Below are 26,916 nucleotides of genomic sequence, written 5' to 3'. Positions count from 1 at the left end.
TGGTGAGAAAATTTCCTTCAGTATCTGTTCTTCACCTAGAATTCCCAAGGAATGACCCAGGATTCTCAGAGGTTAGGGTCACACAGTCAGAATCTGTCAGAAATGAAACTCAAACCCTAGCTCTCTATTCACTATAACACAATGACATCTCCTCAAAGGCAGCTAGGTGATGGAACACTCCAGCCTCAGACGTTTACTACCTGTGTAACTTCAGGCAAGTCACATAACTTCTGTCTGCCTCAGTTTCCTCTTCTGTAAAGTGGTGGTGATCAAAGCATCTATCTCCCAGAATTGTTATGAGGATCAAGTTGGATAATATTAGTAAAGAGCTTAATACAAGGTCTGGCACATGACAGACACTTAATAAAACCCTTGTTTTGTTCTCTTTTCCCCTTACAAATAGAATTTATTTTTGCACATAGATATCCTTTCAATAAACTTTATTTGCAATAAATAAATATTATAAATATTTTTATGTTATATATTGTTATATATTTGTATATTATCACATATAGAATTATATATTATATATAAGTTTATATATTAGATAAAATTATATTAAATGTGTATATTATCACATATAGAATTATATGTTATAAACATGTAAATTTATATATTAGATAAAATTATATTAAATATATATATTATCACATAAAAACATTATTTCAACAAAGTATTTAGATTATGATGATATATTTTATGTGGTCCAATTTAGTTGTCCAAGTAATTCCTTCTGTGGAGCTCAGTGACCCTCTTTCTTGTTTTTTTCCAAGGGCAACATGGAAGGAGCTGGAATTCTCACTTCCATTTTATAGACAAGGAAACCGAAACTCAGAGGGAAGACTTCAGAAAGCAGCACTCCCACACTCAGTGAGTAGTACAGCTAGAAGGAGGAGGCTGGCTTCCTCTTGCTCACCAACCTAGCACTCAGTTTTCTAGACCAGGGCAACCCCAAGTATTTAGATACAGAAAATGGGCATATAAATCAAACATTTGCTGATACGAAATCATAATTTCACAATCCCCACATTCTGTTACTCAACCCCATTTGGGGTTATGAAGCACAGTTTAAGAAGCTGGGCTCTAGACCAGGGATGGCAAACACTCCCCCCACAACACTCCCAAAACAGCTTGAGCCAGATTAAAATGTAACTGGGAAACATTTAACAAAATAAATAAGAAAGTGATAAAACATAAGTAATATAAATATGGTATTTGCTAAGTCAATATACAGCCTGCAGATATCTCTATGTAGTGGTTGCTTGGAGTTTGACCCAACTGGCTGCCTTATTTGGAATCTACTCCATTATATACCCCCCTGGTGAAATTCAGCCTGTCCAATCTCAGCTCCCCTTAGGTCAGCTTGACCACTGCACCTCCAGCTTCCCGGGGACCCATGACAATAACCGCTCTCCAAAGACAGCCAGTTCCTCCTTCCCAAATCAGACTGGACATAACCCCAAGGTAAAGGAGAGCCCTGAGGTGTTTATACAGAATTAAATATGAGGTACCTTCTATCCCGACCTCACCCCTTCCCATCCCTCACAAAGCCAACATACACCATCACCATTGAGTATAGTCAGGAGAGGGGCTCCAAGAAGTCTTTGGCCAAGGAGCAGGTGGGGCTCCAAGCTGAAGACACAGGGGGGCCCAGAGAGAGAGAGAGAACCTGGGCTGGCTTGCTCACCAGGTTGACGAAATCCTGGTAGCAGATGTGTCCATCCGAATGGCTGTCGGCAAGAGCTAGGAGCACCTCCCTCTTATGTGGGTCCAGCTCGGACCCGTGGCTTTCTAGGAGGCTCCGGAACTTGCCTGTGCTGATGTAGCCGGTGTTCCCAGGGTCGAACTGTGGAAGGAAGGAAAGAAATCACGGATCCCCTTCAGATCTAACCCAAGTCTGGTTTCCTTTTCCACCATCCCTTGGGTCTCCTCTGGGGCACCTGGCTAGCCTCGTGGCTGTAGCTCAGGGCTGGGATGAGACCCAAACTCCCACACTTCCTAAATGTAAGATCCCTGGCAAATCTTTTCACCTCCCTCAGGTTCAAGTCATGCTAACAAAACTCATATATTTATTAAGATTTTTTTTAAAAAATTCTCTTTTTTAAGATTTAATTTAATTTTATTTTCAGATCTGAATTGTCTCCCTCCTACTTCCATCCTCATCCCTTTCATTGAAAAAGTAAGAAAAACATAAACCATTACAAACATAAAATCAAGCAAAACAAATTCTCACCTTGGCTATGGGATTTATATATCTATATCTACACACACATGTATGTAGGTACACACAGACATATACATATGAATTATGTATACATGTGTACATACACAGCTATGTGTGTGCACATAGCTATATCAGCATATCTGAGCCCATCATTTCTCTATCTATGTAGCATTCAATAGACATTTATTAAGCACTTTCTGTTTGCCAGAAACCATACCAAGTGCTTTACAGAGAAAGGCAAAAATTCAATCCCTGCCCCCAAGAAGCTTACCTTCTAATGGGGGCTGGAAGTGGGGAGAGAACCCCAGAGGAAACAATAAGCCTGACAGAAGCAAGATGTATGCATTCAATAGGCGTTTATTAAGCACTTTCTGTTTGCCAGGAACCATACCAAGCGCTTGAGGGTACAGAGAAAGACAAAAATTCAATCTCTGCCCTCAAGAATCTTATCTTCTAATGGGAGCTGGGAGTGGAGAAAGAAATCTAGAGGAAACAATAAACCTGATAGATGCAAGATGTATGCAAAATATATGGAAGACATTAGCAGACTCAATTCCCTCATCTGTAAAATGGGAATAATTAGAGCATGTACCTTATAGATTGTTGTGAGGTTCAAGTGTGTAAAACATTTTTCAAACCTATATAAATGCTATTATAAGAATTTATTATTTCTCTATTCATTTCCCATTAGGCTGTTTGCCCTCTGCCTTCAGCCAAGCAACCTCAGGACCATCTCTCTGGTCCATTTGGCAACTTCTGCTTTGTCCCAAGTCATAAGATACTAGAATTACTAAACTTCTAAGGTAAAAGGGATTGTATAAGATTGTCTGGTCCAACCCCTCCCTCCACAAGGAAAAGGGGCGTCAAGCTAAGAAGGGATGGGAGCTGGGTCTTCAAATCCAGGGCTCTTATCACTGCACCATCATCCCATCATGCACAAAGTCTCTGTTCTGTCTTCCTGATTTTAGGAAACATGAGACAGAGATGATCCTCCCAGAATGTGCGCATTGGTCTCTCGGCTGCATTTGCAACTTGGTCTTCAGCTAGACACAGACATGTATCCACCCAGAAGCGGCTATAGCACACGCCTAGCTCACTACCATCCTGCAGTGCAGCAAACAAAGGGCTCCTCTGATCTGATTCTGGGCTCACGGGGGACCTGGCCCAGGAAGGCTGGGGAATGGACAGCTCCAGGACATAGGAGTGGCCCACCTGGCCTAGATGCGCAGGATTGGGGAGGCTGGGAACCTCCCGACTGAGCATCATTAGCAGGCCGAGCCAGGGGCAGGAATGGGGTGATGAGTCCCCTGGGAGCTGATCCAGCGAGCTCCACGGTCTGCCTGGCAGGTGGGTGCTTCATGTAATTTGATGACAAGGCAGTCACTTCTCTCGCCCACAGAAGGGAAGAGTCAGGAATCCAGGCAGGATTCCTAAATCTGCAGAGAGGCGGCTGTCAGCTGGATGGCTGGAAGAAACTTCCTAATTAGGAAAGTTGCTGACAAAGAGAATAGACTACTTTGGGAGGTAGAGGTCCCGTCTTTACTGGAAGTTTTTAAGAGGAGACTGAGTGAGGGCCATCAAGGATGCTGCCCTAGTACAGGTTAGAGTAGAAGAGCTCCATCCTGCCCTTTCTCCCTGGGACCGAGACAGCAAAGGTATGTAAAGAGTCTCCCTGGGACTGAGACAGCAAAGGTATCATGTAAAGAGAGCTAGATTTGGAATCAGAGGAACTAGTTTCAGATCCTGCCCCTGCTATTTACTGCCTTATTACCTCAGTAATAAGCATACAGTCTAAGGTCCCTTTCAACATCTAAGGTGCTAAAATAGCCCAAGAGATTACACTACCTTACCAGAGACCTTCTCTTTTCCCTGCCACCCCAGAATCCCCTGAACCTACCCTTTGTCTGTCAGAGAAAGAGTGGAATGGACAACATTTGCTGTAGCTAAGTCACCACCAACATGTTCCCAATAGGTCCTGCAGGAATTTGACATCATCCCCCCATCCTTTGGGAGACCCGTTCTCTGGCTGGGGGTGGGAGTGGGGAGGGTGAGCTCAGGGAAAGGGCCCATCTGCCCTCATTCCATCTCCAGACAAAGGACCACCTGCTCTCCTCCATCCCCTGGGTATTCTCCCATTGTCCCCGTGACCGTGCTTGCCCTCTGCCTCTTACCCTTAGCCTCCCACAAGCACATGACAAGAGTCCTAGTGGGGAGTGGATGAGCTAGAAAACAAATTGGAGTGAGTCCGAGGCATCTTTCTCTCTGCCAAAATCTTGCCCCACCAAATTGGGGCCAGACGGGCCACCAGAGGGGAGACTGGCACCCCTACTAACAAGATGTCAGGGACAGCTGAGCACACATGAGGGGTGAAGGGAGGGCAGCTGCAATAGGAGCTTCCCAGACACAGCTGGGCTGGCATCACTTGACCCATCAGCCCCAATAGTAGGTAAGACGGGGCAAAAATAGTATTCAGAAGAAGAATTGGGGCATGGACTGAGAGAGGTTTTATGAGGATAGAGGAAAATCTCTAAAAACAAAAAACGAAAAATCATTCACATGCAGAGGGAAGAGGGAAGAGAAGAGGGTGGGTATTAGGGCAGGAAAAAGACTACTTATACCCCCACTACCCATGACCCCCACCAAATCAAATTTTAAGCTTAGAATAAGGCTTCAAGTCAAATGAACAAATCAAAACCAAAAGGCTTGCCCCAACCATGGACAAATTATGTAACATCTCTGGGACTCATCTTTTGCATCTATAAAATGGGAAGCATAATATCTGTAGGAGAAGGGCAACCTGGAAGAACTGGGACTGAGTCTTGTTTCTAACTTATAATGAGTTGAGAACCCTGAATAAGTCACTTAACCTTCAAGAATTTTAGGCAACTAAGATTAAGTCGCAGGGGAGAGAAGACTCCACATCAGTGGAGCGAATTTCCTCAGCTGGGTGTTCCCTGTGCCAATAAATTTCAAGTTCTGTCTCCATATTCAAGTCCTATAATGTCCAGCTCATAGGGTTATAAGGCTTCAGTAAAATGTGTGAAAAGTGCTTTGTAAATTGTATCACACAATACATCAGTTAGAGTTAGACCACTGATCCTGGAATCCTGAAGATCCAAGTTTTAATCCATGTCAAACAATTACTATCCATAAGACCAGAGGCAAGTCATTTGTCTCAGTTTCCTCATCTATAAAATGGGGATAATAAAAACACCTTCCTAGGATTGTTGTGGGGATCAAATGACATATCTGTAAAGTGCTTTTCAAATGCCAGGTGATTCATTACGATCTCATTCTTCTCTGATGAGATCCAGATAGAAATAATCTCTCCTGTAATCTCTCACTTACTTTCCCCACAGCCAACAAACATGTTCATCCTCAAAAAAAGTCCTAAACTGATCCAGGTATCCTTGCTATCATCTCATATCTCTCCTCTCTTTTGTGACTAAATTCATTTACAAGGAAGGAACTGTCTACAATAGGTTCTTCCATTTCATCTCTTCTCTCTCTCTCTCTCTCTCTCTCTCTCTCTCTCTCTCTCTCTTTGGCCGAGGCAATTGGGGTTCAGTGACTTGCCCAGGGTCACAAGCCAGGAAGTGTTAAGTGTCTGAGGCCAGATTTGAACTCAGATCCCCTTGACTTCAGGGCTAGTGCTCTAACCACTGTGCCCCTTCACTCTCTTCTTAATTCTCTACAGTGTGGTTTCTACCCTCAATATTCAACCAAAACTCATCTCTCTGAAGTTACCATTGAAATCTTAATTGTCCAAAATAACATTTTCTTAATGCTAATCTCTCTGACACCACCCATCATGGTGACCATCCACTCCTATACACTCTCTCCACTCCTTAGGTTTTTAGGATTCTCTTCTCTCCTGGCTCTCCTCCTCCCTATATGATTCTCCTCAGGATCTTTGCCCTGAAATGTCTACTAAGTGTGGGAACCACAGGGTTCTCTTCTCTTCTTCTAGTATCTTACTTGGCGATCTCAACAGTTCTCACGGAGTCAATTATCATCTCTATGCTTATGATTCTCAAATTTACTCATCCAGCTCTAACTTTTCTGTTTGGCTTCCACTTTCAAATCTCCAACTACCCACTGAGCATCACAAACTGGATGTCCTGTAGACATCTGAAACTCAATATATCCAAAACAGAACTCATCATCCTTCTCTCCTTCTTCCTAACTTCTCTGTTACCACTGAAGGCACCACTGCTACATTAGTCCCAGGTAAAATCCCACCCTTTTCAGGAAGCCTGTCCCAGTCCCCCTTAATTCTAGCACCTTCCCTCTGCTGTTTATTGTCTCCAATTTATCGTCACATATTTTGTTTACATTTGTTGTCGTTTGGTCCCTTAATCCTGACTCATTGTGACCTCCCACTTGAGGTTTTCTTGGTAAAGGTACTAAAGCAGTTTGCCATTTTCTTCTCCAGATCATCTGACAGATGAGTAAACTGAGTTGTTTGCATAGCTCCTTGAAAGCAAGGGCCATCCTTTGCCTTTCTTTGTTTCCCAAGTATTTAAAACAGTGCCTGGCACATAGTAGGCATTTAATAAATGTTTATTGATCGACTACAATTGCACTTATTTGTCAGTTAGATATAATGACTTGTTTCTGTAATTATTAATTAGGATGGCTTTTGTCTGAGATCCGCTATGACATACAGGGCCATTCCTTCAGCGTCTCAGGGGCTCTAAGTGCCCCATGGCTTCCTACTTCTCAAACTCAGCATGAAAATGTTTAGGCTGGGACCCTCATTAGGCACTCTCAGAGCAAGCTAGCCCTAAAAAACAAAAGACAATACTCCATTGTTTTGATTATACTATTAAAAGTTCCACTCCTCCCCCTACCATTTCAGGGGGTCCTGGATTATCTAAGAGTTGATCTGACTGGATGGGAGGTCCTGAAACATTCTAAAAGAGAAAGAGTCTTAACCTGGAGACTTAAAAAACTTAAACTTTAAACTTAAAGAACTTTAAAAAAATTTATAACTATATTTCAAATATGATGGGTTTTCCTTGTAATTCTATGCATTTTATTTTATGTATTAAAAATATTCTTTGGAGAAGGAGTCTATAGGCTGAGTCACCCTATTGCCAAAGGGATGCAGGACACAAAAGAGGTCAGAAACCGCTCCACTAAAAGAAGGGAGGTATATCTAAATTAGGGAACGGGGAAAGTAAGTACTGAGCAGCCTGGGGGTGGTCTGAATCTAAAGGGAAGAGGGGGGTAGTGTGGCCAGTCCAGGGCTGGGTTGCTGGAGGAATGTGAGCAATGAATGAGGCTACAGGGGCCCAGCTGGGAGAGCTGAATTGGACCTGAGGGTTAAGGGAGTAGCCTCAAGGCAGTAGGGTTCTGAATAGCACCCAGGGTGGCTGGGGCTCTATATGAGGCATAAGGCCAAGTTAAAGATGCAGTCTGAAAGGGCTGGGGAGAGCAGAGGGAGGCTAAACGGGCCCAATGGGGAGCCCATTGACGCAAAGTGCTGGCACTAAAGGAGAAGCCCCCACAAGTCCCCTCCTCCCACCCACCTGCCATGGCCTTGAAAAGAGCCTCAAGCGGCTCAGTGGGAATTTTTAATCCAGCCAGCACCCCCACCCTCGGGCCCCCTAATCCCCCCCAGCTCCTCCCCTCCCCAGCACCAGGCTTTCAGACATCTATCTCCCCTTCCTCAAACCCTTTCCCTGACACTCTAATACCCCAAATAACTACAGAATGCCTGGTGTCTTTTCCCAATCTCCCAACTTGGGGAAAGGGGGTCCAGAAAAAAAGAGATCTTGATTCAGAGCTAAAGAAGCTGGGTTTTATAAGTTTTTGTGCCTCAGTTTCCCCATCTGACACATGGCATGATGTGAGGTAAGATGGTGCAGTGGGTGAAACCTTTGATTTAGAGTCAAATGAGCTGTGTTCAAATCTTATCCCAGGAACTCTCACTTTCTGGGCTTTTGAGTTCCTCACCTATAAAATGAGGGAGATGAACTGTATGAATTCTGAGGGTCCCTTCCAATTTGAGGTCTGTGAAAGCACAATCTAACAAACTGGGAGAAGCCCAAGAGATCCTGAGAGCGAGTCAGCACTGAGGACAGGACAGCTCCAAATCCATTCAGGGTGAGAATCTGGGTACTTAAACTTTGTATATAAATAGGGTAAATTGTATCCCTTCCTCCAGACAGTAAGAAGTGGAAGTTTGGAGATGTCTCCTGGCAGTTTTAGGAAATGTCAGTGCAGAATTTAGCCTGTCCAACCCAGGCAGTTAACAGGGCATCCAGATTCTGTCCCTGGAGCCCCATCTCCCAAACTGACTCTCCACCTGAAACAAATCCAACTTCTGGCACTTATTACCATTGTGACCCATGGCAAATCACTTTACCAATCTGGGACTCAGTTTCCTCATCTATGAAAGATGGAGTTAGACTCATTAATCTCTAAATTCCCTTCCAATTCAAAATAAATGAACCTATGTCAAATTCATTTTCTTTCACTAAGATAGCATGGTTTAAGGGAAAGAATGATAGATTAGGAGCTAAAAGACCCGGTTTGAATCTCAGCTCTGTTAGACATTACTTATGTAATCTCAGTTATCACTTGTCTTTCCTTTTCTGTAAAATTAGAACATTTCAGGAGTATCTCTCCAGGAAGTGAGTGATCAAAAGAAAGCTTCCACTAATACAAAAATGTAGTAGAGAGGAACTGGAAACAAAGCAGACGTCCATCGAATAGGGAATGGCTAAACATACAATGCTACATGAATGTCAGGGAATATTACTGTTCCTTAGGAAACAAAATTCAGAGAAGAATAGGAAGACATAAGAACAGATGCAAACAGACAAATCCAACAAGTAAAACAATACTGCAAAGACAATGACTGCTACAATGTAAATGGAAGAAACACAAGGCCATAAAACTAAACACAATTATAATGACCCATCTTGGCCTTAAAGAAAAGTTGTAAGAAGGTACCACCCTTCCTTCTTTGTAAATATGGTATATAGTAGGTAAGGAATATCCCATCATGTCACCTCAGTTCATATGTGGGTTAATTTTGCTGTATTGATTATTTTTCTCTTGTTATAAAGGCTGGATCTCTGGTAGTGGGGGAGGACTTTCTACTGGAAAATGCAGATCATATAAAAACAAAAGATAAAACAAATAATTTTTAAAATAAAAACTTAAAAGGGAGTATATATTCTTTATATTCCTTTGAGACCAGCTCAGAGGTCATTTCCTGTTCTAAATTTACAAATCTATAATCCTTTCCCTTTCCTGAAGGAGTTTATGTTCTACAAGGGGAGGAAGAATGAGGAACAACATTATACATAGATAAATTCAGCATACGTTTTTGTCGTGTGATACCTTCCAAATTTTCTAATCATTTCTATGTTTTTGTTTCCAAATCATTCTCCCACAATCATTCTTATTATTCTCAAACACTAATAAAAAGGATAGAGGAAGAATCAGATGCCCAGGACACAGCAGAAAGAAGTTCCATTTGGTTTCAAGAAACTTTAAATAACCTCGAGGGTCAGACTGGGAAGCCATCCTCCAGCTTCTCCCAAACTTTACTTCTCCAGACCTCAGCAATGATCCTTATCAGCCATCAAATAGTTAAATGGCATAGTAGAAAGCTAAACATGCTTCAGGAAGACCTGAGTTCAAATACTACCTCAGTCACTTACTATGTAAATTGATTTTAAAAAACCCAACTCTCCTAGCCTCAATTTTCTCATCTGTAAAATGGGGAGTGACTTTAGCACCTACCTGGCAAGATCTAGTACGGCTCAAATGTAAAAACATATATAAGATTCTTTGCACTATACAAATGCTAGCTATTATCATTTAATAGCTGTATGTACAGCTATTACATAGCAGTATGTACCCCAAGAGGAAAAAGTACAAAAGAATAACACGTCTCTATATATATATATTGTATTTAATTTATACTTTAACATATTTAACATGTATTGGTCAACCTGCCATCTGGGGGAGAGGGTGAGGGAATGAAGGGGAAAAATTGGAACAAAAGATTTTGCAATTATCAATGCTGAAAAATTACCCATGCATATATCTTGTAAATAAAAAGCTATAATAATAATAATAAAGAATAACATGTATCTTTTCTGGGGAATACAGGGAAAGGGTAGGAGCTGGATAGTTGACCAGATTCTTCTATTTGCCTTCTTAATCAGGAATCTGAAACTGAATGGAATTAATGAGCCTGCCCAGTGGTTACTGCTCTATAGAACTGACCCAACCCATCCACCCAAGCCCCCCTCTCACCATTCATAGACATTTACAGCCTCTCATAAATAAAGTTTTGGTCAGCAGCTGCAGGAGGGGAGGAAGATGGGAGGGCAGCAACACTATTCCAGTACTTTTCGATTGCAAGTGAGAATAGGGAAAGAGCTCCATAAATCACACTACCCTATTTTTCCAAGATGCTTTTTACTACCAAAACTTAATCACTTTAGACTATATGCAAGCTACAAAAGGGTTAGCCTAATAACAATAATTACAGATAGTATTTAAATAGTAATTTAAGGTTTGCAAAGTGCTTTATAAATATTATCTCATTTGAGCCTTTACCAGAACGTAGGTAATATTATTAACTTCATTTTACAAGGAGGAAACCAAGGAAGAAAAAGGTTATGACTTTTCCAGGGTCATGCAGCTAGGCTGAATTTCAACTCGGGTCTTCCTGAATCCAGCCATATTATTCTATTCACTGAGCCACAGAAAAAAAGTGACCATAGACCTAGATTTAGAAAGGACTCCTGAGACCATTTAGTCTTTCCTTTTCCTCCTCTCTGTTTTACAGACCAATCAATTAGCAAGCTTGATGTTTCTTCTATGTACTTGGCTCTATGCCAAGTGTAGGGGATGCAAACAAAAATTAAAGTCCCTGCCCTTAAGGAGCTTATATTCTATTTGGGGAAGAAAACAGATACATAAAAGGAGGATAAATAGAAATAGTTAAATAGGGACAGCTAGGTGGCGCCATAGTGGATAGTGTTGGGCATGGAGGCGGGAAGATTCATTTTCCTGAGTTCAAATCTGACCTCAGCCACTTCCTAGTTGTATGACCCTGGGCAGGTCATGTCACCCTGTCTGCCTCAGTTTCCTCAACTATCAAATGAGCTGGAGAAGGAAATGGCAAACTATTCCAGTGTCTTTACTAAGAAAACCCCAAATGAGGTCACGAATTGGACATGACTGAAAAACAACTGCGATCCTAAGATGACCTTGGAGATCCATCCCAGTCCTAGATGTGTGATCCTAAGATGGCCTCAGAGGGCCATCTCAGTCCTAGTAAGATGGCCTCGGAAGTCTGATCTCTTCCCAATCCAGGAAAACATGTCTACTTCTGAAATGTGCAAACATAGATATACAAATACACCATTAGTCAATGGGTCAGCTCAACAATGTCATATTCAGCCTCATGAAATGTTAGAGCTGGAAGGAACCTTAGAAATTAATGAATTCAGTTCTAACATTTTAAAGAAGGGGATTTCTTCCTCAGTACCATATCTATGACCTGTAAATCTCAGTCTTGAACCACAGTGAAAGTAAAAAGCCCAAGCAAATTTTGAAAGTTCCCAAAGAGATCCTATGTAGAGAAATCTAGAGAAATTACAAGTTGTCTAAAATATCTAGTCATCTCTAATTAGTCAGTCACCAAGTAGTGTGCAACCGATAGAATTTAAGTTCCTTGCAGGTAAGAATTGTCTTGCTTTTCTCTCTATCTTCCCTACTTCCTGTTACAATACCTGACAAAGGGTAGCATCCTAATGAACACTAACTGCTAATAATTTGAGTGATTAAAGATTAACAAACATCTCGGTGTTCTTATTGGCCATCAGAAAGGAAACACATTCTGTTGCCAAAATTATATTTGTCAAATCTCATGATGTAGCCTTCCAGAATTAGGGATTTCTTCTTTCCACACACCAATAAAATAGATAAAAGTAAGGCTTCTTTTTCTACTAAAGTCTTACTTGGACTTTGTGACAGAGATTAATTGCATTTTTGAATCCTATACTAGTATACACAAGTTTATGTAGATCCTACTAACCTAGAAAGGATTTGAATACAAGGGGCCTAATGATTAAGTGTGTACCCATCTATGGTGGGATCAGTAGTTTCCTTCTGCAGCTCCCCTGACTCTAAGGTAGCTTCCTTTCCTATAACCTGATTAGTCCCAGCTTCCTGGTCTGGGTCATAAGAGGTCCCAATCTTCTATAGTAGCCATCTCTTAGATTTAATAGGTACCCAAGACCACTAGAGTTATTGTACTTTGATGACTGACCGATTGTCCATTCATGTTTCCAGATGAAGCTGAGAGAGACCACATCCAAAGAATTTAAATGCTACTATATCCTTATTGCACACCCTTGCTGTTTAGAGTAAAATAAATTTCTTCCTTTGTTAAATGTTTTCCTTTCCCCAAAAAAGAAGGAAGAGCTGAGATCTTTAGAGTGGAAATGATTTACCCACATTTCCCCAGCTAATGAGTAATCCGGGATAAGATTCTAAGTTAAGCAGACCCAGTGTTCTTCCCACTAAACCATGAACCAGAGAGTTCATCTGGAAACTGGATGAAAACTCAACCATCTCTGTAAAGCCTGTTAAGTAGGAATGCCTTTCCTTCCCCTGCTTTCTCTGCCTTGTCTCTTTCCAGCAGATCACAGCCAGATAAATAAGAATAGTAATAGTTAACATTTATAGAGCACTTTATGATTTAAAAGTACAATAGTAATGATGGTGATGATGATAGCTAGGATTTATAAAAGCACTTATTATGTGCTAGATACTGTGCTCAAGATTTTTACAATTAATATTTCATTTGATCCTCACAAAAACTCTGTGAAGTAAGCGCAAATATTTCCCCCATTTTATGGATGAGGAAACTGACACAGCTCTGTCCAGGATAACACAGCTATTGTGTTTGAGGTAGGATTTGAATGTAGGACTTTAAAGGTCTAAATCCAGTGCTGTCTACTATGCCATCTAGCTCCAGCAGTGAGAGGACTGAGGGACTGGGGTTCATAGGAAGTTGGCTCTAGAATAAAAAAGGATATTACTGACATCAAATTTAATCCTCCCCCATTTTACAGATAAGGAAACTGAAACCCAAGAAAGTAAAATGGTCTGTTCCAAAATTATACAGACAGTTAAACAGCAGAGGTAAGATTTGATGCCAGATTCTCTGACTTCAATTCCCATGCTCTTTCTACCAGACCAAGAGTTCAGAGACCTGTGTTTGAGTCTTTGTACCAATAATTATCTGTGTGACCTTCATCAAGTCATTTTTTTTCTCTCTGAGCCTCAGTAAAACAGAAGTGGGAAGGTTTGCTTAGAGGACTAAAAAGTTCCTTATAACTCTAAAATTCTATGATTCTAGGACATGTGGAGACTGATTAATGCAGTCAAACCAGTTTAATAAGCATAGGGAGGGGAGAAAGTTTCAAGCTCTGACCCCTCAGGCAATGCTTCCTCCAGAGAATTTTATTTAAGTCACACCTCTCCTTTCTCTCAGGAAAGTTCAAGTAGAAAGGGAAGCTCTTATTTCCTTTAAGCTGTAGGTGCAAAGAATACAGCAATATCCTAGAAAGATGGAAGAATCCTAGATAGGAAAACCAATTTTTAATTATAATCTCAATTCCTGGGGAAGAGCCATCCATTTGAGTGTATACATAAGATGCTTCCTTATCCCATCACAGGAGACTTCTAATCCACCTGCAGTTTTATAGATTGAAAACTGGAAAGGATATCAGAGGTTATCTAGCCCAAATTCTATCTTGCAAAGGATGCCCAGAGTTAAAAGGATAAGTCATGAAAGAGGAAAGTAGAATCAGCATTTGAACTCAGGTCTTATGATGAAAAATCCAGCATTCTTTTCATGATAGATACTGCTTCATTTGGGCAAGACACAAAGAAACATACCATCTGGAATCTATTCCAAAATTGGCTCTTCTAGGTAGAAAAAAAAAAAAAAAGGTCTTTTTAAAAAAAAAATTTTAAATTTAAAATTAGGATAGGATCAGTGAGGTTGGCTTTATACTGTACATGTATTCTGAACTCCAGGTAAAAAAGAAATTCAATTCTAAATAACTGAAGAATATATAAAATATTTGGGAATCCACTTACCAACACACACATAGGACTTATATAAGTATGGCTGTGGAAATACAGAAGTTATTATGGAAATATAGAAAAGCCTAAAAATTGAACTTACTAGTTGTTCATGGTTGGGACATGTCAATATAATATAAATGACAATAGAAACTAAATAATACAATATTTTGTACTAAATTGCATAATATAATAGAACTAAATAACAAAATAGCTACTAAAGTGATTTACTTGTTTAGTGGCATGTCAAACTACCAAAAGATCATTTTAAAGAACCAGAAAAAAAACTCTTAACAAAATTCATTTGAGGAACAAAAGATCAAAAGTCTCAAGGGAAATAATGTAAAAGTGGTAAGTAAAGTGTTCCAGCAGTGTCAGTTCTCAAACCATACTGTAAAAAACCGAACTTTTTGATAATCATCAAACTATTTGACATTAGTTTAAAAAAAATTAAAAAGTTGATCAATAAGACAAAAATAAACAGAGAAGCATAGTATTTGCTAAAGCTTGAAACTTCAGCTTTTGGGAAAACTGAAAAGAAGTCTGACAGAAATTAGAATTAGACCAAAATCTCACACCATATGCCACAATAAGCTCCAAATGGATATATATCCTGACCTAAAAGGTCACATGATAAATAGATTCACGAAACAGAGAAATAGAAACCGTTCACAGCTATGAAAGAGGAAGATTTCTTGACCAATCAAGAGATAGAGAAATTAATAATGCATAAGATAGACAATCTAGATATATAAAATTAGAAAGCTTTTACATGAACAAAATCAATGCAACTAGAATTAAAAGGAAACTTATTCATTAGAGAAAATCTTTTCAGAACATTTTTCTGATAAAGGACTGATAGCCAAAATATAGTGGGAAATGATTGAAATATTTAAAAACAAGAGTCATTCCCAATGAACAAATGGTAAGAAGTGAATAAGCAGTTCTCAAAAAGAAAATCAACTTTCAACGTCAATATGAAAAAAAATGCTTCAAATCACTAATGAAGGAAATGAAAATTAAAATAACTTTCTAAATTAAAAAGGTAAGGGAAAAGAAAATCATAATTGTTGGAAGTTATGGAGAATAAGCATACCAAAGCATTGATGGTAGATGGTGAATGGAGGGCTGGCTCTGGTATACTACTGGCTCTTGACTCGCATAGTGCCTAGCCCATAATAAATGCTTAATAAATGTCGATAAATTGACTAATTAATTATTTGCAATGCAATTAATGCAATGGCTAGTCAAGACTTCAGAGGAACGTTGATGAAGTAAACTTTCTACTTCTTTAAGTAATGGTCTAGAGGTACAGAAGGAAACATGCATTTTATATGTAGTCAATTTATGTAGGTTTTGTTTGACTAAACTAAATTGCTATAAATAAAGGAGTTTTTTTTTTTTTTTTAGGGGGGGTGTAACTTTACACTAGAGGAGACCTAGTGCTAATAACAATGGTATTTATATAGCTCTGAAAGATTTGTATAGTTTTATAAATATTTTCTCATTTGAAACTTATAATAAGTCTAGCCCATTTCACAGATGAGGAAACAAACACAAAGGTTTTATTGTGGCGGTTACATGATTTTGCCTAAGGTCAGATAATTTGGGACAATATTTGAATTCATATCTTTCTAATTCCGGGTCCAGCATTTAATCTACTCTACTACCTAACTCCTTAATAAGACTTCCTAACAATAGTAATGTCAGTAAAAAAGAAAAGAGCATCAATGAAACATATAAATACATAGAAGAAATCTCCATTGGTTAATTGAGGTTTGGAAGGTATAATAGAAGAGCTTTGCAACTTCTATGCTGAATGAGTATATACTCAAAATAAAAAAAATAAAATAAAAAACCCAAACAAGCTATATATAATTAGATTCTCAGCTTCATATACAATCCTCTTTTTCTGTTCTTTGGTATATTTCATTGGTGTTTATCAAGTTTAGAATACCTTAAAATTTTTTTTTAAACATAAAGAGCTAGTAGGGGGCGGGGGGGGGGAGAGAAATTAAAGATAGCGGATGAGGTCTCTAAGTTCTTTTAAGCCTCTTCCCTTTGTCCTTCTCTGGGAGCCCCTCTCTCAGCTCATTAATCGCATGTTCCAGGGACATAGGGTCTTGGAGCAGCAGCAGATGACACAGCCTCAGGGGCAGGTGTTTCTCCCTCTGTGCCTGTATAATCTATTCAGCCCTCTTGTCTGTTCCCCTTTTCCCAGAGTCTCCTTGAGCCAGCTTGCTAGAGAACTGCAAATGAGATGAGGCTTTAGGGTCAGGGGATGTGGAGGGTCCCCATATGGGGGAACCAAGGGGGGAGGGACCAATGGAGGAAAAATCAGATGGGAAGAAAGAAGTATCTTTCCTTATGGGAACCTCTCTGGTTTAGGAAAAGGCAGGCTCTGCCATCTGTAGCTCTACCAGGGCCATCATCTCAGAAGTAATTTTTTTTTACTCAAAGCTGCTGAAGACATCTACTATCTCAGATGTGTCGTGTTGTATGACAGGAGATGACAGGAGAATACAGACACATAGACTCAAATCTATCTCCATCTCCAGAAACAGAATTCCAAATTTGTGCACCCCCACTGATGACAAGTAGGTTAATGACCCCATCATGGTCTGTATGTAAAAGATTGACTTCATAAGGTCAATGATTTGGACCTGGGGAACTTTAAAGATTAAAGAGCCCAACCTCCTCACTTTACAAATGAGAAAACTGAGGTCTTCCAGAAAACTGGAAGATCAGATTTAGAACAGGAAGGGACTTCAGAACTAGTCCAAGCCCCTTATTTCACAGATGAGGAAAATGAGACCAAAGGAATCATTAGGATCCAAGAATCCTTTAAATCTCGAAGGGAGTTTAGAGACCAGTGGTCCAACTCTCCCATTTGACAGATGAAGTTACAAAGACTTGGAGAGTTGAAGTGACTTTGCCCAAGGTCACTTATGAATTTCCTATTAAACCCACTTCCTCCTCCTTGCCTCTTTGGAGTTGCATCCAACTATATCTGTACTATGTGTGAAGAAATCTGAGAACTAGAACTCAAATGCTGTTTCACTGGTCCACAACACACTCTCATCTCTGCCTCTCTGCGCAAAGTCATGATACGATAGTAGCAAGGAATATGAGCATTTGGGATATTTTAAGCTCTACAAAGAGCTTTACATGTGTTATCTCATTGGTCCTCCCACCAACTCTGTGAAGTAGGTACTATGGAAGAACTTTAGAATCAATTGTATGACATGAGAGACATAGATGGGCATGGCGTGCCCTCATCAGACAAGGTGCTGTGCCCTATGAGCAAAGCAAAATTGAAGTAGCTCAGAACAAACGCGAGATGCACAAAATCAGAGAAGTCACCCCCAAATGTTCATAGGGACTTTTTGTGTCAGACTTGTGGCAGAGCTTTCTGAGCTCAGGTTGGTCTGATCAGCCACAGTTGGACACACTGTAAATCAGCTCTAACATAGTGATGTCATTTTGACTCTCTTCAAGAATGGAGGTCAACAACCAACCAACTAACCATTATGATGCCCATTTTACAGATAAGAAGACTGAATCTAAAAAGCATTAAGGGACTTAAGGTCACACAGGGAAGAAGTGCCTACTTTAGGATTTAAAGTCAGGTACACTATATTCTATTCCACTTAGCTGCCTTTAAGAATTATAGCAAACATATGCATGTATTTTATATGTGTGTATATACATATCACCAATAAGATTTGAAAGCTACTTTATACACACTATAATTGGAAAGAAGGAATAAGCATTTATTAAGCATCTACTATTTGCTAGACATATTTGTGTATGTGTGTGTGTGTGTATAAAGTTCTTTTCAAATCTTATGATACACACATGTATATCATAGGATTTGAAGAAGACTTTACTTACACACCACAATTGGAAGGAATAAGCATTTATTAAGCACCTACATTTGCTGGACATATGTGTATGTATGCATGCATATAGTCCTTTTCAAATCATATAATGATACATATGTACATGTATAAACATGTATTGAAAAGTATAATTTAAATCTTATAATGATACATGTGTGTATATATATATATATATAGATATAGATATATAGACCTTTTCAAATTTTATAATGACACACGTGTAAATCATTATAAGATTTGGAAAGAACTTTATATGTACACTATAATTAGAAGGATGGAGTAAGCATTTATTAAGCACCTACTATTTGTCTAACAAATAGACACTGTACTAAATGCTTTTCAAATATTATCTCATTTGATCTTCACAACAACCTCAGTGATATTATTATCCTCATTTTACATTTTCATCTGATGCTGAATTTGAACTCAATTCTTCCAAACTCCCGGGCATTTTACCAATTAGCTGCCACAATATGAGGATGAGACTCACTTAATCCCTCTGCCAAAAGTGTCCACACAAGATGAACCAACCACTTTACCTAATTACTAATCAGAGCCAAAGGAAGAAAAAAAGGATCAAATGAAATTCTGTCAAATACATTTCCAATATAAAATGGTGTTCTTCCAAAGTGAATAGCTCTTTATAAAAGTGCTTGCTTTTCTATTGGTCCTGTGGTAAGGCCAGAAGATCACAGATTTAAAACTGAAGGATCTTTAGAAACTATCTAGTCCAATACCCTGTTTACAGATCAGAAAAATGACAAACTCAGAGAAGTTAGGTGAGTTGCCCAGGTTCACAGGAGCAAGATTTGAACTCGAGGAACTTGGCTCCAAGGATGATCTAATTATCTCACTAAAAAGAAAGGAAAACTCTCAAAACACAGAGTGAGTGTCAAATCCCACCATTCCAATCCCATCAAATGAGGGGAAATCATAACCAGCTCTGCCTGGAGAATAAGACAGAACGAAAGAAAATGTCATGACAACGTGGTGTAGGAGAAATAATACTGCATTCAGAGTTAGAGGAGTTCAAATTCCACCTCATATGTTTCCTGTGTGACTTCACTTAATCCTTCAGTTCTTCAGTTTCCTCATCTGTTAAAGGAGTGAATTGATGTCTACATCTATGATCTTAGAATCTTTTGAAATGAATCATTAGGAATTTACAAAATGAAGTGGGATGGAGATCAGATATAAAACCAAACATCCCAAGCAAAGATTAACTAGGAGAGGTTATGATGATTCATTTTCTGGAGGTCTTTAAAAAGAGACTCAATTCCTGTTTGTCTAGAATGGTATAGTTTCAGGGGAAGGAGAGCTGGAAGTGGTGGTGGTATTTAAAAATCACCTCCAGTGTTCCCTTCCGGCTTGAGGAACAAGGATCATCTAGGATCTCTGATAGACATGACCACATTTGTCCTCTAGGTACCCCTCAATGCTCTCTTAATAGTTTTTCAAAATCAATAGAAATAGTCTATCTGAAAATGTAAATACACACAATCTAACAGAACTAATGAGATAAACAAAAGAGAGGGAAGAAGGGGGAGGAGAGGAGAAGGAGCAAAAGAGACAGAGAGAGAAACAGAAAAGAGACAGATAAAGAGAGAAACAGAGAGGGGAGAGGGAAAGGGAGGGAGGGAGGAAAGAAGAAAGGAAGGAGAGGGAGAGAGAGAGAATAGACTTTGTTCAGATTCTAAATTAATCAGGTATGAAAGACTGTACAAACTACACTCATATCCTTGAGAAGCCATGGCCCACTGTGCTGTCCCTAAGGGACCCTCGGTGGAAGGACAATGACTCCCAAATTCTACAGCTCCAGTCCTTTAGACCCAAAATTTTTGGATATCTCCACTGGGATTTGGCTTCAAACTTAGCATGTCTAAAACTGAATTCTTTCTTTTCCCCCTCCATGTATGCTCCTCTCCCTCTCCTCCACCTGCTTTCATGGCTCAAAGCCAAAGAGTTCTCTTTGACTCCTCAATCAAAACAATAAGCATTTATTAAGCTCCTACTTTTCACCAGGTCCCATTCTAGGTCCTGGTAGATACAAAGATAAAAACAAAGCAATCATTGCCCTCAAAATGCTTACAGTCTGTCAGGGAAAATACCACATAGACAGAAGTACATAGCAAAATAGATACAAAGTAGAGGTAAGATAATTTGAGGGGATCCCTAGTAGCTGAGAGAGGAAACAAGATGTATAGATCTCAAGTGGGAGATGCCTTTTGGAGCTGAATTCTGAGGAAGACTAAGGACTCTCAGAGAAAGAGGTGAGGAGAACATTTACTGGATTTAGAGACATGACTCTAGACAAGTCCCTTAATCTCTGTGCCTCAGTTTCTTCATCTATAAAGGAAAGGAGTTGGACTTTATGATTTTTAAGGCCCCTTCTTCCAGCTCTAATATATGATCCCCTCTCCCTCTCCCTTTCCCTTTCTCTCTCTCTCCCTTTCTCTCTTTCTCTCTCTCACTTACACACACACACATACACACACACACACACACACACACTCTCACACCACAGTCATCAAGTCCTGTTAATTCTTCATTTCTGATCTTTACCTCATCCATAAACCCATTCCTATCCATTCTTACTGGTTTTCTCTAGGCCAGGCTCTCAGTACCTCCCACTTGTTCTGCATTTTCATTACTGCCTTTATTCTCTCTCCACTTCTAGTTTATTTTACATACCATTGCCAGATCGAACATGCTAAAACTTGGTAGTTAGCAGGTGAAACATCCTCTTCTCCACTCAAAAACTAGCAATTATCTACAGGACAATATTATAGGATCAAAGCATTTAGAGCTAGAAATATCATCAGATGTCACTTTGTGCAAATGTCTGATTTGATAGTTGAGGAAACTGAGGTGTCACCAAGGGGATCAACCTGCCCATGGCTTTCATCAGGCATTCTAGATCTTTCAAAATCTGGCCCTATCTCCCTTTTTCTACCAGAGGCAAATGAGCCCCTCAAATTACCTTGTATCTACCTTATTTCTATTCTCTGAATCCCCCACAAAGACCCTCTGCTGTAATTTGAACAGTCGATTTCCTGACCCCTGCTTATACCTGCTCTGTTTTTTAAAATGCCCAACCTGGACTGGCCTGCTGCCTTCTGGGTACCTATCCATTATGTGGTCTCCTCAAAGGGAGGGGTTTTAAAAGATGCTGTCCAAGGACAGAGTGGTTTCCTTCCTGAAGGTCAGAGCTCTATTTCAGGGCTTAAAAAGCTCTAATTCAAGATTTCCATATACACACGGACTGCCCCCCTCCCTCTACTGCAATCTTAAATGCTGCAGATTACCCTATTCCCCAATTTTGGATACAGCCCACCCATCCCCACTTCCCCCCCCCACTCCAGCCTTGAGTGAAATAAGTGAATCAGTCCTTAAATGGAGTGCTCTGAGTCACCCTGGGAGATCAGTGATAATCCTGGGATAGTGGCTAACCCACCCATGGGATTGTTGTCCCAGCACTCCCCACAACTCCAACCCATTGGAGTGCATAGGATTTCCCAGACCGATCAGTCATCTGTAATCATTTGGCATTGGGTTAAACCGGATCCGCTTCTAAGTTTTCAATGGCTTTTGGGGTGGGAGTAAGGAATGGCTTAAAGGAAAGGCCACTGTCCCCAGGGGAGAGACCCATCCAAAGAGGAGAGCAGGGCTCCTTTTGATGCCAGGAGATCAGAAACACGCCAAGCCACACCCACAGGCCGACGTCATCACCTCCGTGAGCAGCCAAGCCTGGGAAACCCACGCAGCAGGAAGATTGATAATCCTGGGGAGGGGGGGAGCTAACGAAAGGAGAGGGGACTGAATTAACTGCTCACATACCTGATCAAACAGGACTTTCCAGTGCTGACAGAGAGGGAAGCCGTGCAGGAGAGGAGAGGAAGAGGAGGAGGAAGAGGAGGAAAAGGAGAAAAGAAAGAAAAAAAATGCTCAGCATTAGGGCATCTGTAACATTAGAAATGCAGCTGATCTGGCCTCCCAGCTTCTTCTGCATTAGATTGGTCTCCAGGCTGCAGAATTGGCAATGAGATACCAGAGGAGAGCCAGTGAGCTGGGCAGCCTTAGTCCTCCCCAACCCATTTCTCCCCACACACCATCCCCAGTCACTATCTGCACTAAACACGAGGAGAAAGGGCAGAGACTCCTTTTTACTTAGGGCAAAGGGGGATCACTCTTGTGGAGGGAGGGAGGGAATACCTTAATCTTATGGTGAGGGGGGTGGGGAGAGATTAGCCCAGCATGAGTCACATTAACTAAGGATACAGTGACCCTAACTCTATTAGATACACGTTTGCCAAGATGGTCACCAGCATGGCTCACGTCCCTCTTTCCCATTAGCTAGCCTTTAGAGAATACCACCTCTCCCAAAGGCTGGGATCCTGAACTTGAAGCAAACGTAGGTTTTAGATCAACCAGTGAGTATTTAACAAAAGCTGTAAGTAAGCATTTGGAATTAAGTATTCACACAGAGCCTGGGGCATTGGGGTGAGTGGGAGTGAGGGGGTGGGAGGAAGGCTTCTGCTGAACTGTTGAAGCAAAAGAGACAACCCAAGGATAATCTACCTCAGATTTATGGGACATCCAGATGGGTCTGTGGGGTCAGCACAAAGGTCAACAGGTCTCTCTCCTATATTCACTTGCCACTCAGTCAGACATAGCCCCTGGGGCCCATGGGCAGAGGACTGAGGTGGCTAGGTGGCTTTCTAATCTGTATTCCTGGGGAATCCTCTGCAGCTCTCTGATAAAGTCATTAAGAAACTCTCTCCAGCCACACCAGATCTCCCTAGTTCTGGGCCATGCTGGTAGCTCCCTTCTCACAACAGCAGAGATCTATTCCATGCCAAGGACAGAGACAGAATGGGAGCTAGACTAAATAGTGAAAGTCCACCATTGACAGAAAGGAACTGCATCCCCACTGGGCGGCTAGCCCGGGAAAGCCCGGGGAATGGGGCACTTCTGAGACAGCCCCTCCCCCACACCCCAAATCACAGTCCTTTTCCCCAGAATCTAGTGGTCATTATCTCTGGAATCACTTGCAATTTTGTTCCCCTAAGTGCTCCCAGAGCTCCAGTAGTAGGTCTAAGTTTGAACCCTAATGTTTCATCTTGCTTGAGCAAGAAAGGTGGACAGAAGCTTATTTTCTTCGCCCCCACCCTCAACTGTATCCATGGGGACTGTGCATAGAAGAGAGAGGGGAGTCACCAAGAGGGTTATCTCCTGTAAAGGGGCCGTGTAGGAGGAGTCTGCAGAGGCACGGAGCTTCTGGGGATTCAAAGTGTCTCGTAGGTCATGAGTTGCGGGGCGAGGAGGGGAGGGGGAGTCACTCCCGGTGACGTCTCTGCCTCTGCGGGAAAACTGTGTGTCCCGGGCACTGCACCATCTGCGGGGAGGGGGCTCTGCTGAGGAAGGGGATCCGGTACTCCTGGGTTCCGAGCCTAGTGCCTAGCAAAAGGGACCCAGGCGCGGCGGGAGGCACAGTAACGGGAATGGAGAACCCCGGGGTTCCCCGGGGAAGAGAAGGCGAGTTGAAACTTGAGGAAATAGTGTCCACTCCGCGATGGATGGGAAGGTGGCCCAGAGGATCCGGCAGCTTCAGCACTAAGTGTGGCCAGCTCCTAGGCGCTAGGATCTGAGCAGGGACCCTTCCCTTTCGCTCCCTCCCGATCACAGGCCCCGTCCCAACACTTCTGCCCTTGGGGCGCCCACATGGATCCTAGGGGTTTCTGCTTCACCTTGAAGCCACCAAGTTACAACCTTCTGGTTATGGGGAAAGGTCTTGAAAGGGGAGAGGAGGAGGAGAAAGAGAAAGAAGGGGGGAGAAAAAGGAGAAGAGAAGGGGAGAGAAGGGGAGGATAGTCTTCCCTCTTCTGCTGCTCCCCAGGGCAGAGAGAGAAGGCGAGCCCAGGCTAGCCCCCCGCTGCCGAAAGTTGCACTTACGTCCTCGGGGGCCATGGGCAGCGGCTCCTCAGGCTCGGGCTCGGGCTCCAGCTCCTCGATGCGCTCCGCCTCGGCACAGGCGGCCACGGCGGGGGCCGGGCTGGGGTGCTCGCCCATGGCCGAGAGCGTCCCGCGCGGGCCCCGGCGCGTCGGGCTAGTTAACTTTCCGCGGTGGCCCCGGCGCCGCTCCGGGGGGCTCCGTGCGCGCAGGGCGCAGCCAGCGCTGCCAACGCAGCCGAGCCGCCGCCGCGGCGGCTGAGGGAGCGAGAGCCCGAGCGCGTCCAGCCGCCTCCGCTGCCGCCGCCGCCGCCGCCGCTGCCGCCTCCGCCGCCGCTGCCTCCGCCTCTGTAGCCGCCGCCGCGGGCTCCAGCCCCCATGGCCCCGGGGAGCCGCCGCGGGCGCGGGGCAAACTTCTCCCGGTGCCGCTCTGGCTCCCGCCCCCGGTCCTGCCTGCGCTCTCCTCCCGGACTCCCTCCCTCCCCCGGCCCTCGTCCCGTCCCGGGCTGGCCCGCCTGGCTCGGCTCAGCTCCGCCGCCGGGGCGCCCCTGGGCCGCCCAGCCCCGGACCCCTATTGGCGGCGGCGGCGGCGGCTTCTCAAGCGCTCTGGCCCCGCTGCGCTGCCAGCCGCCCGCTCTGAGTCCCAGTGTCTGTCTCCTCCCCCTCCTCGGGGCGGAGGCGGGGCGGGGGCGGGGCCGATCAGCCCCCTCCTTCCCCCCCTCCCCCTCCTCTGAGCTTCTGGGCCAAGTTGGCCATGTCCGAGGCAGGCCAGGGAGAGCGCTGGTTAGCGCAGGTTCGAGTGCCCGGTAGCTCCACAGTAGAGGGGAAAGAAGGCTATAGCAGACCCAGGCCAGAGCACCTACCGCTGGGGAGGGCCTTGACAGAAACGCAGAACTCCCCAGCCTTTAAGATTTGCAGGCAAGGCGGAAGGCCCCCTGCTCACTTTCATCATAATCCTAATCGTAATGATGTTATGAGGGATGTTCATGGGTACCAGGCAGCGGGGCAACAGTCTAGAAGTCCTGGGTCCTAATTCTGACTTTAACTCAAAAGAGCTACTTTAGCCGACCAAGCTCTCAGTGACCCTGGGAGATGCTCTAACATAAGGCGTGCTCAACCTTGTTTCTGTGTCCTGGACCCTGGGAACTCTCTGGTGAAGCCTGTGGATCCGTTCACACAATCGTGTTTCCAATGCTTAAAATAAAATGTACAGGATTACAAAAGAATCCTATTAGATTAAGTTACTTTTTCAAAAATTGACAGACTCCAAGTCAAGAATCCCTGAATCAAGAAGTTGCAGAACAGTTACTCATATGCATTGATAGAGTTTTCTCCTCACCAATGAAATCCCTCCTCCAAATTATTATTTTATATTGATTATCATGTATTACCTCAGCTGATAGTTATACAGAACTTTCCGGTTTTACAAATCCCTTTACATACATTACTTAATCAGAACCTCAGTGAATCCTGGGGAGGTTGGTGCTATCATTACCTACATTTTACAACCAAAGAAACTGAGATTTGGAGAAGTTAATTCACTCACTCCAGAATACAAGGCTAATTATTGTTAGAGAAGGACTGAAAAGAAAGGTGTTACTGATTCCCCAATCCAGGGTTCTAGCCACTCCTCTACCACAATGCGGTCTCCCTAAAAGACCCAAAGTCTGTCATCACACTGTCTCCACTCTCCCCCCACTTTGCTTGAGGATCCCTGGGAACCTCCAGAAGAAGAATCCTTCCAGTACAAGAGAAAGGAGGTGGGAAGAGGGATGGCAGTCACTTAGAGGAGATAACTTTGAATCGCAAAGGAGATAAGTAATTGTGTTTTCTGAGGCAGAACTGGGAAAAGAGCAAAATAAATAGGAAGAATGGAGGCAAGGAGAAACTGGAATGAAGTGTGAAATTCAGTGGAGAGGGTGAGAAGTAGGAAAAGGTAGAAGAGAGACCTGAGTCTTAACTATAGCAAGTGTCTTATAAGGAAATTTCTTCAGGATTTTTCTTTTTAGTCACCAATAAACTCCACTATCCTCAGAGAACCTGGGTTCAAATCCTACTTCTGAAGCTTTCCTGTATGATTTTGGGCACATCATTTCACATTGCTTATTTTCAGTTTCCTTCTTTGTAAAATGATGAAGTTGTACTAAATGATCCCAAAGGTCCAGGTCTACGATGGGATGATCCTATCCAAATTCAGGCACTTGGATCTTCAAAGATACCCTTGTCCTTCAATAAAGTAGACCCAGAAAGCAATACATATCCAACCCCACAAAACTCCATGAAAGAGATCACAGCTTTAGAAGGTGTTGAAGGGGACAAGTAGAGAGGATAGAATGTGGTATTGGGTCTGAGCTTCCATGGAAATTAGGAATCCTAACAGGGAAGGAGGGAAAGCATTCCATTTTTGAGGGACAGTCAGGGGCAGAAGCACAGAGATAGGAGATGGCATGCCTGGCACATAATAGGTAATTAATTCTTATTTATTAATTGATTGATTGACTTCAATAGTGATCAAAGGGAAGAACACAAGCTGAAGGATACAGCCAGACTCTTGGAATTATTCAGGAGGAGAAGCTTAGAGACCACCAGGAGCCCACCCATAGGGCTGGAGAACTTCCTAAAGTAGATTAATCACCAAAATATCAATGTTTCTAAGTAGTTCCCAGGGTCTTTGTCCCTTCTTAAAAGTGCAGCCTTAGTTAGAGGCTT

At 42.4% G+C, this 26,916-nt stretch overlaps 1 protein-coding gene across 1 annotated transcript in view; it reads right to left on the bottom strand.

The window, feature by feature from the left end:
* Positions 1–24,397, bottom strand: part of RHBDL3 (rhomboid like 3) — a 68,573-nt gene extending 44,176 nt beyond the window's left edge. Inside the window, exons 1-3 of the mRNA XM_051992389.1 lie at positions 24,211–24,397; positions 22,096–22,119; positions 1,688–1,846 (exon numbers count right to left, since the gene is read on the bottom strand). Coding sequence (XP_051848349.1) covers positions 1,688–1,846; positions 22,096–22,119; positions 24,211–24,327 — 300 coding nt within the window. The 5' untranslated portion in view covers positions 24,328–24,397. The remainder of the gene's footprint in view (positions 1–1,687; positions 1,847–22,095; positions 22,120–24,210) is intronic.
* Positions 24,398–26,916: the final 2,519 nt, after the last annotated feature.

Source organism: Antechinus flavipes, chromosome 4 (assembly GCF_016432865.1).
Source record: "Antechinus flavipes isolate AdamAnt ecotype Samford, QLD, Australia chromosome 4, AdamAnt_v2, whole genome shotgun sequence".
Lineage (NCBI taxonomy): Eukaryota > Metazoa > Chordata > Mammalia > Dasyuromorphia > Dasyuridae > Antechinus > Antechinus flavipes.
Note: the sequence above shows the minus strand (reverse complement) of the source record. Positions and strands in the feature narration are given on the sequence as shown.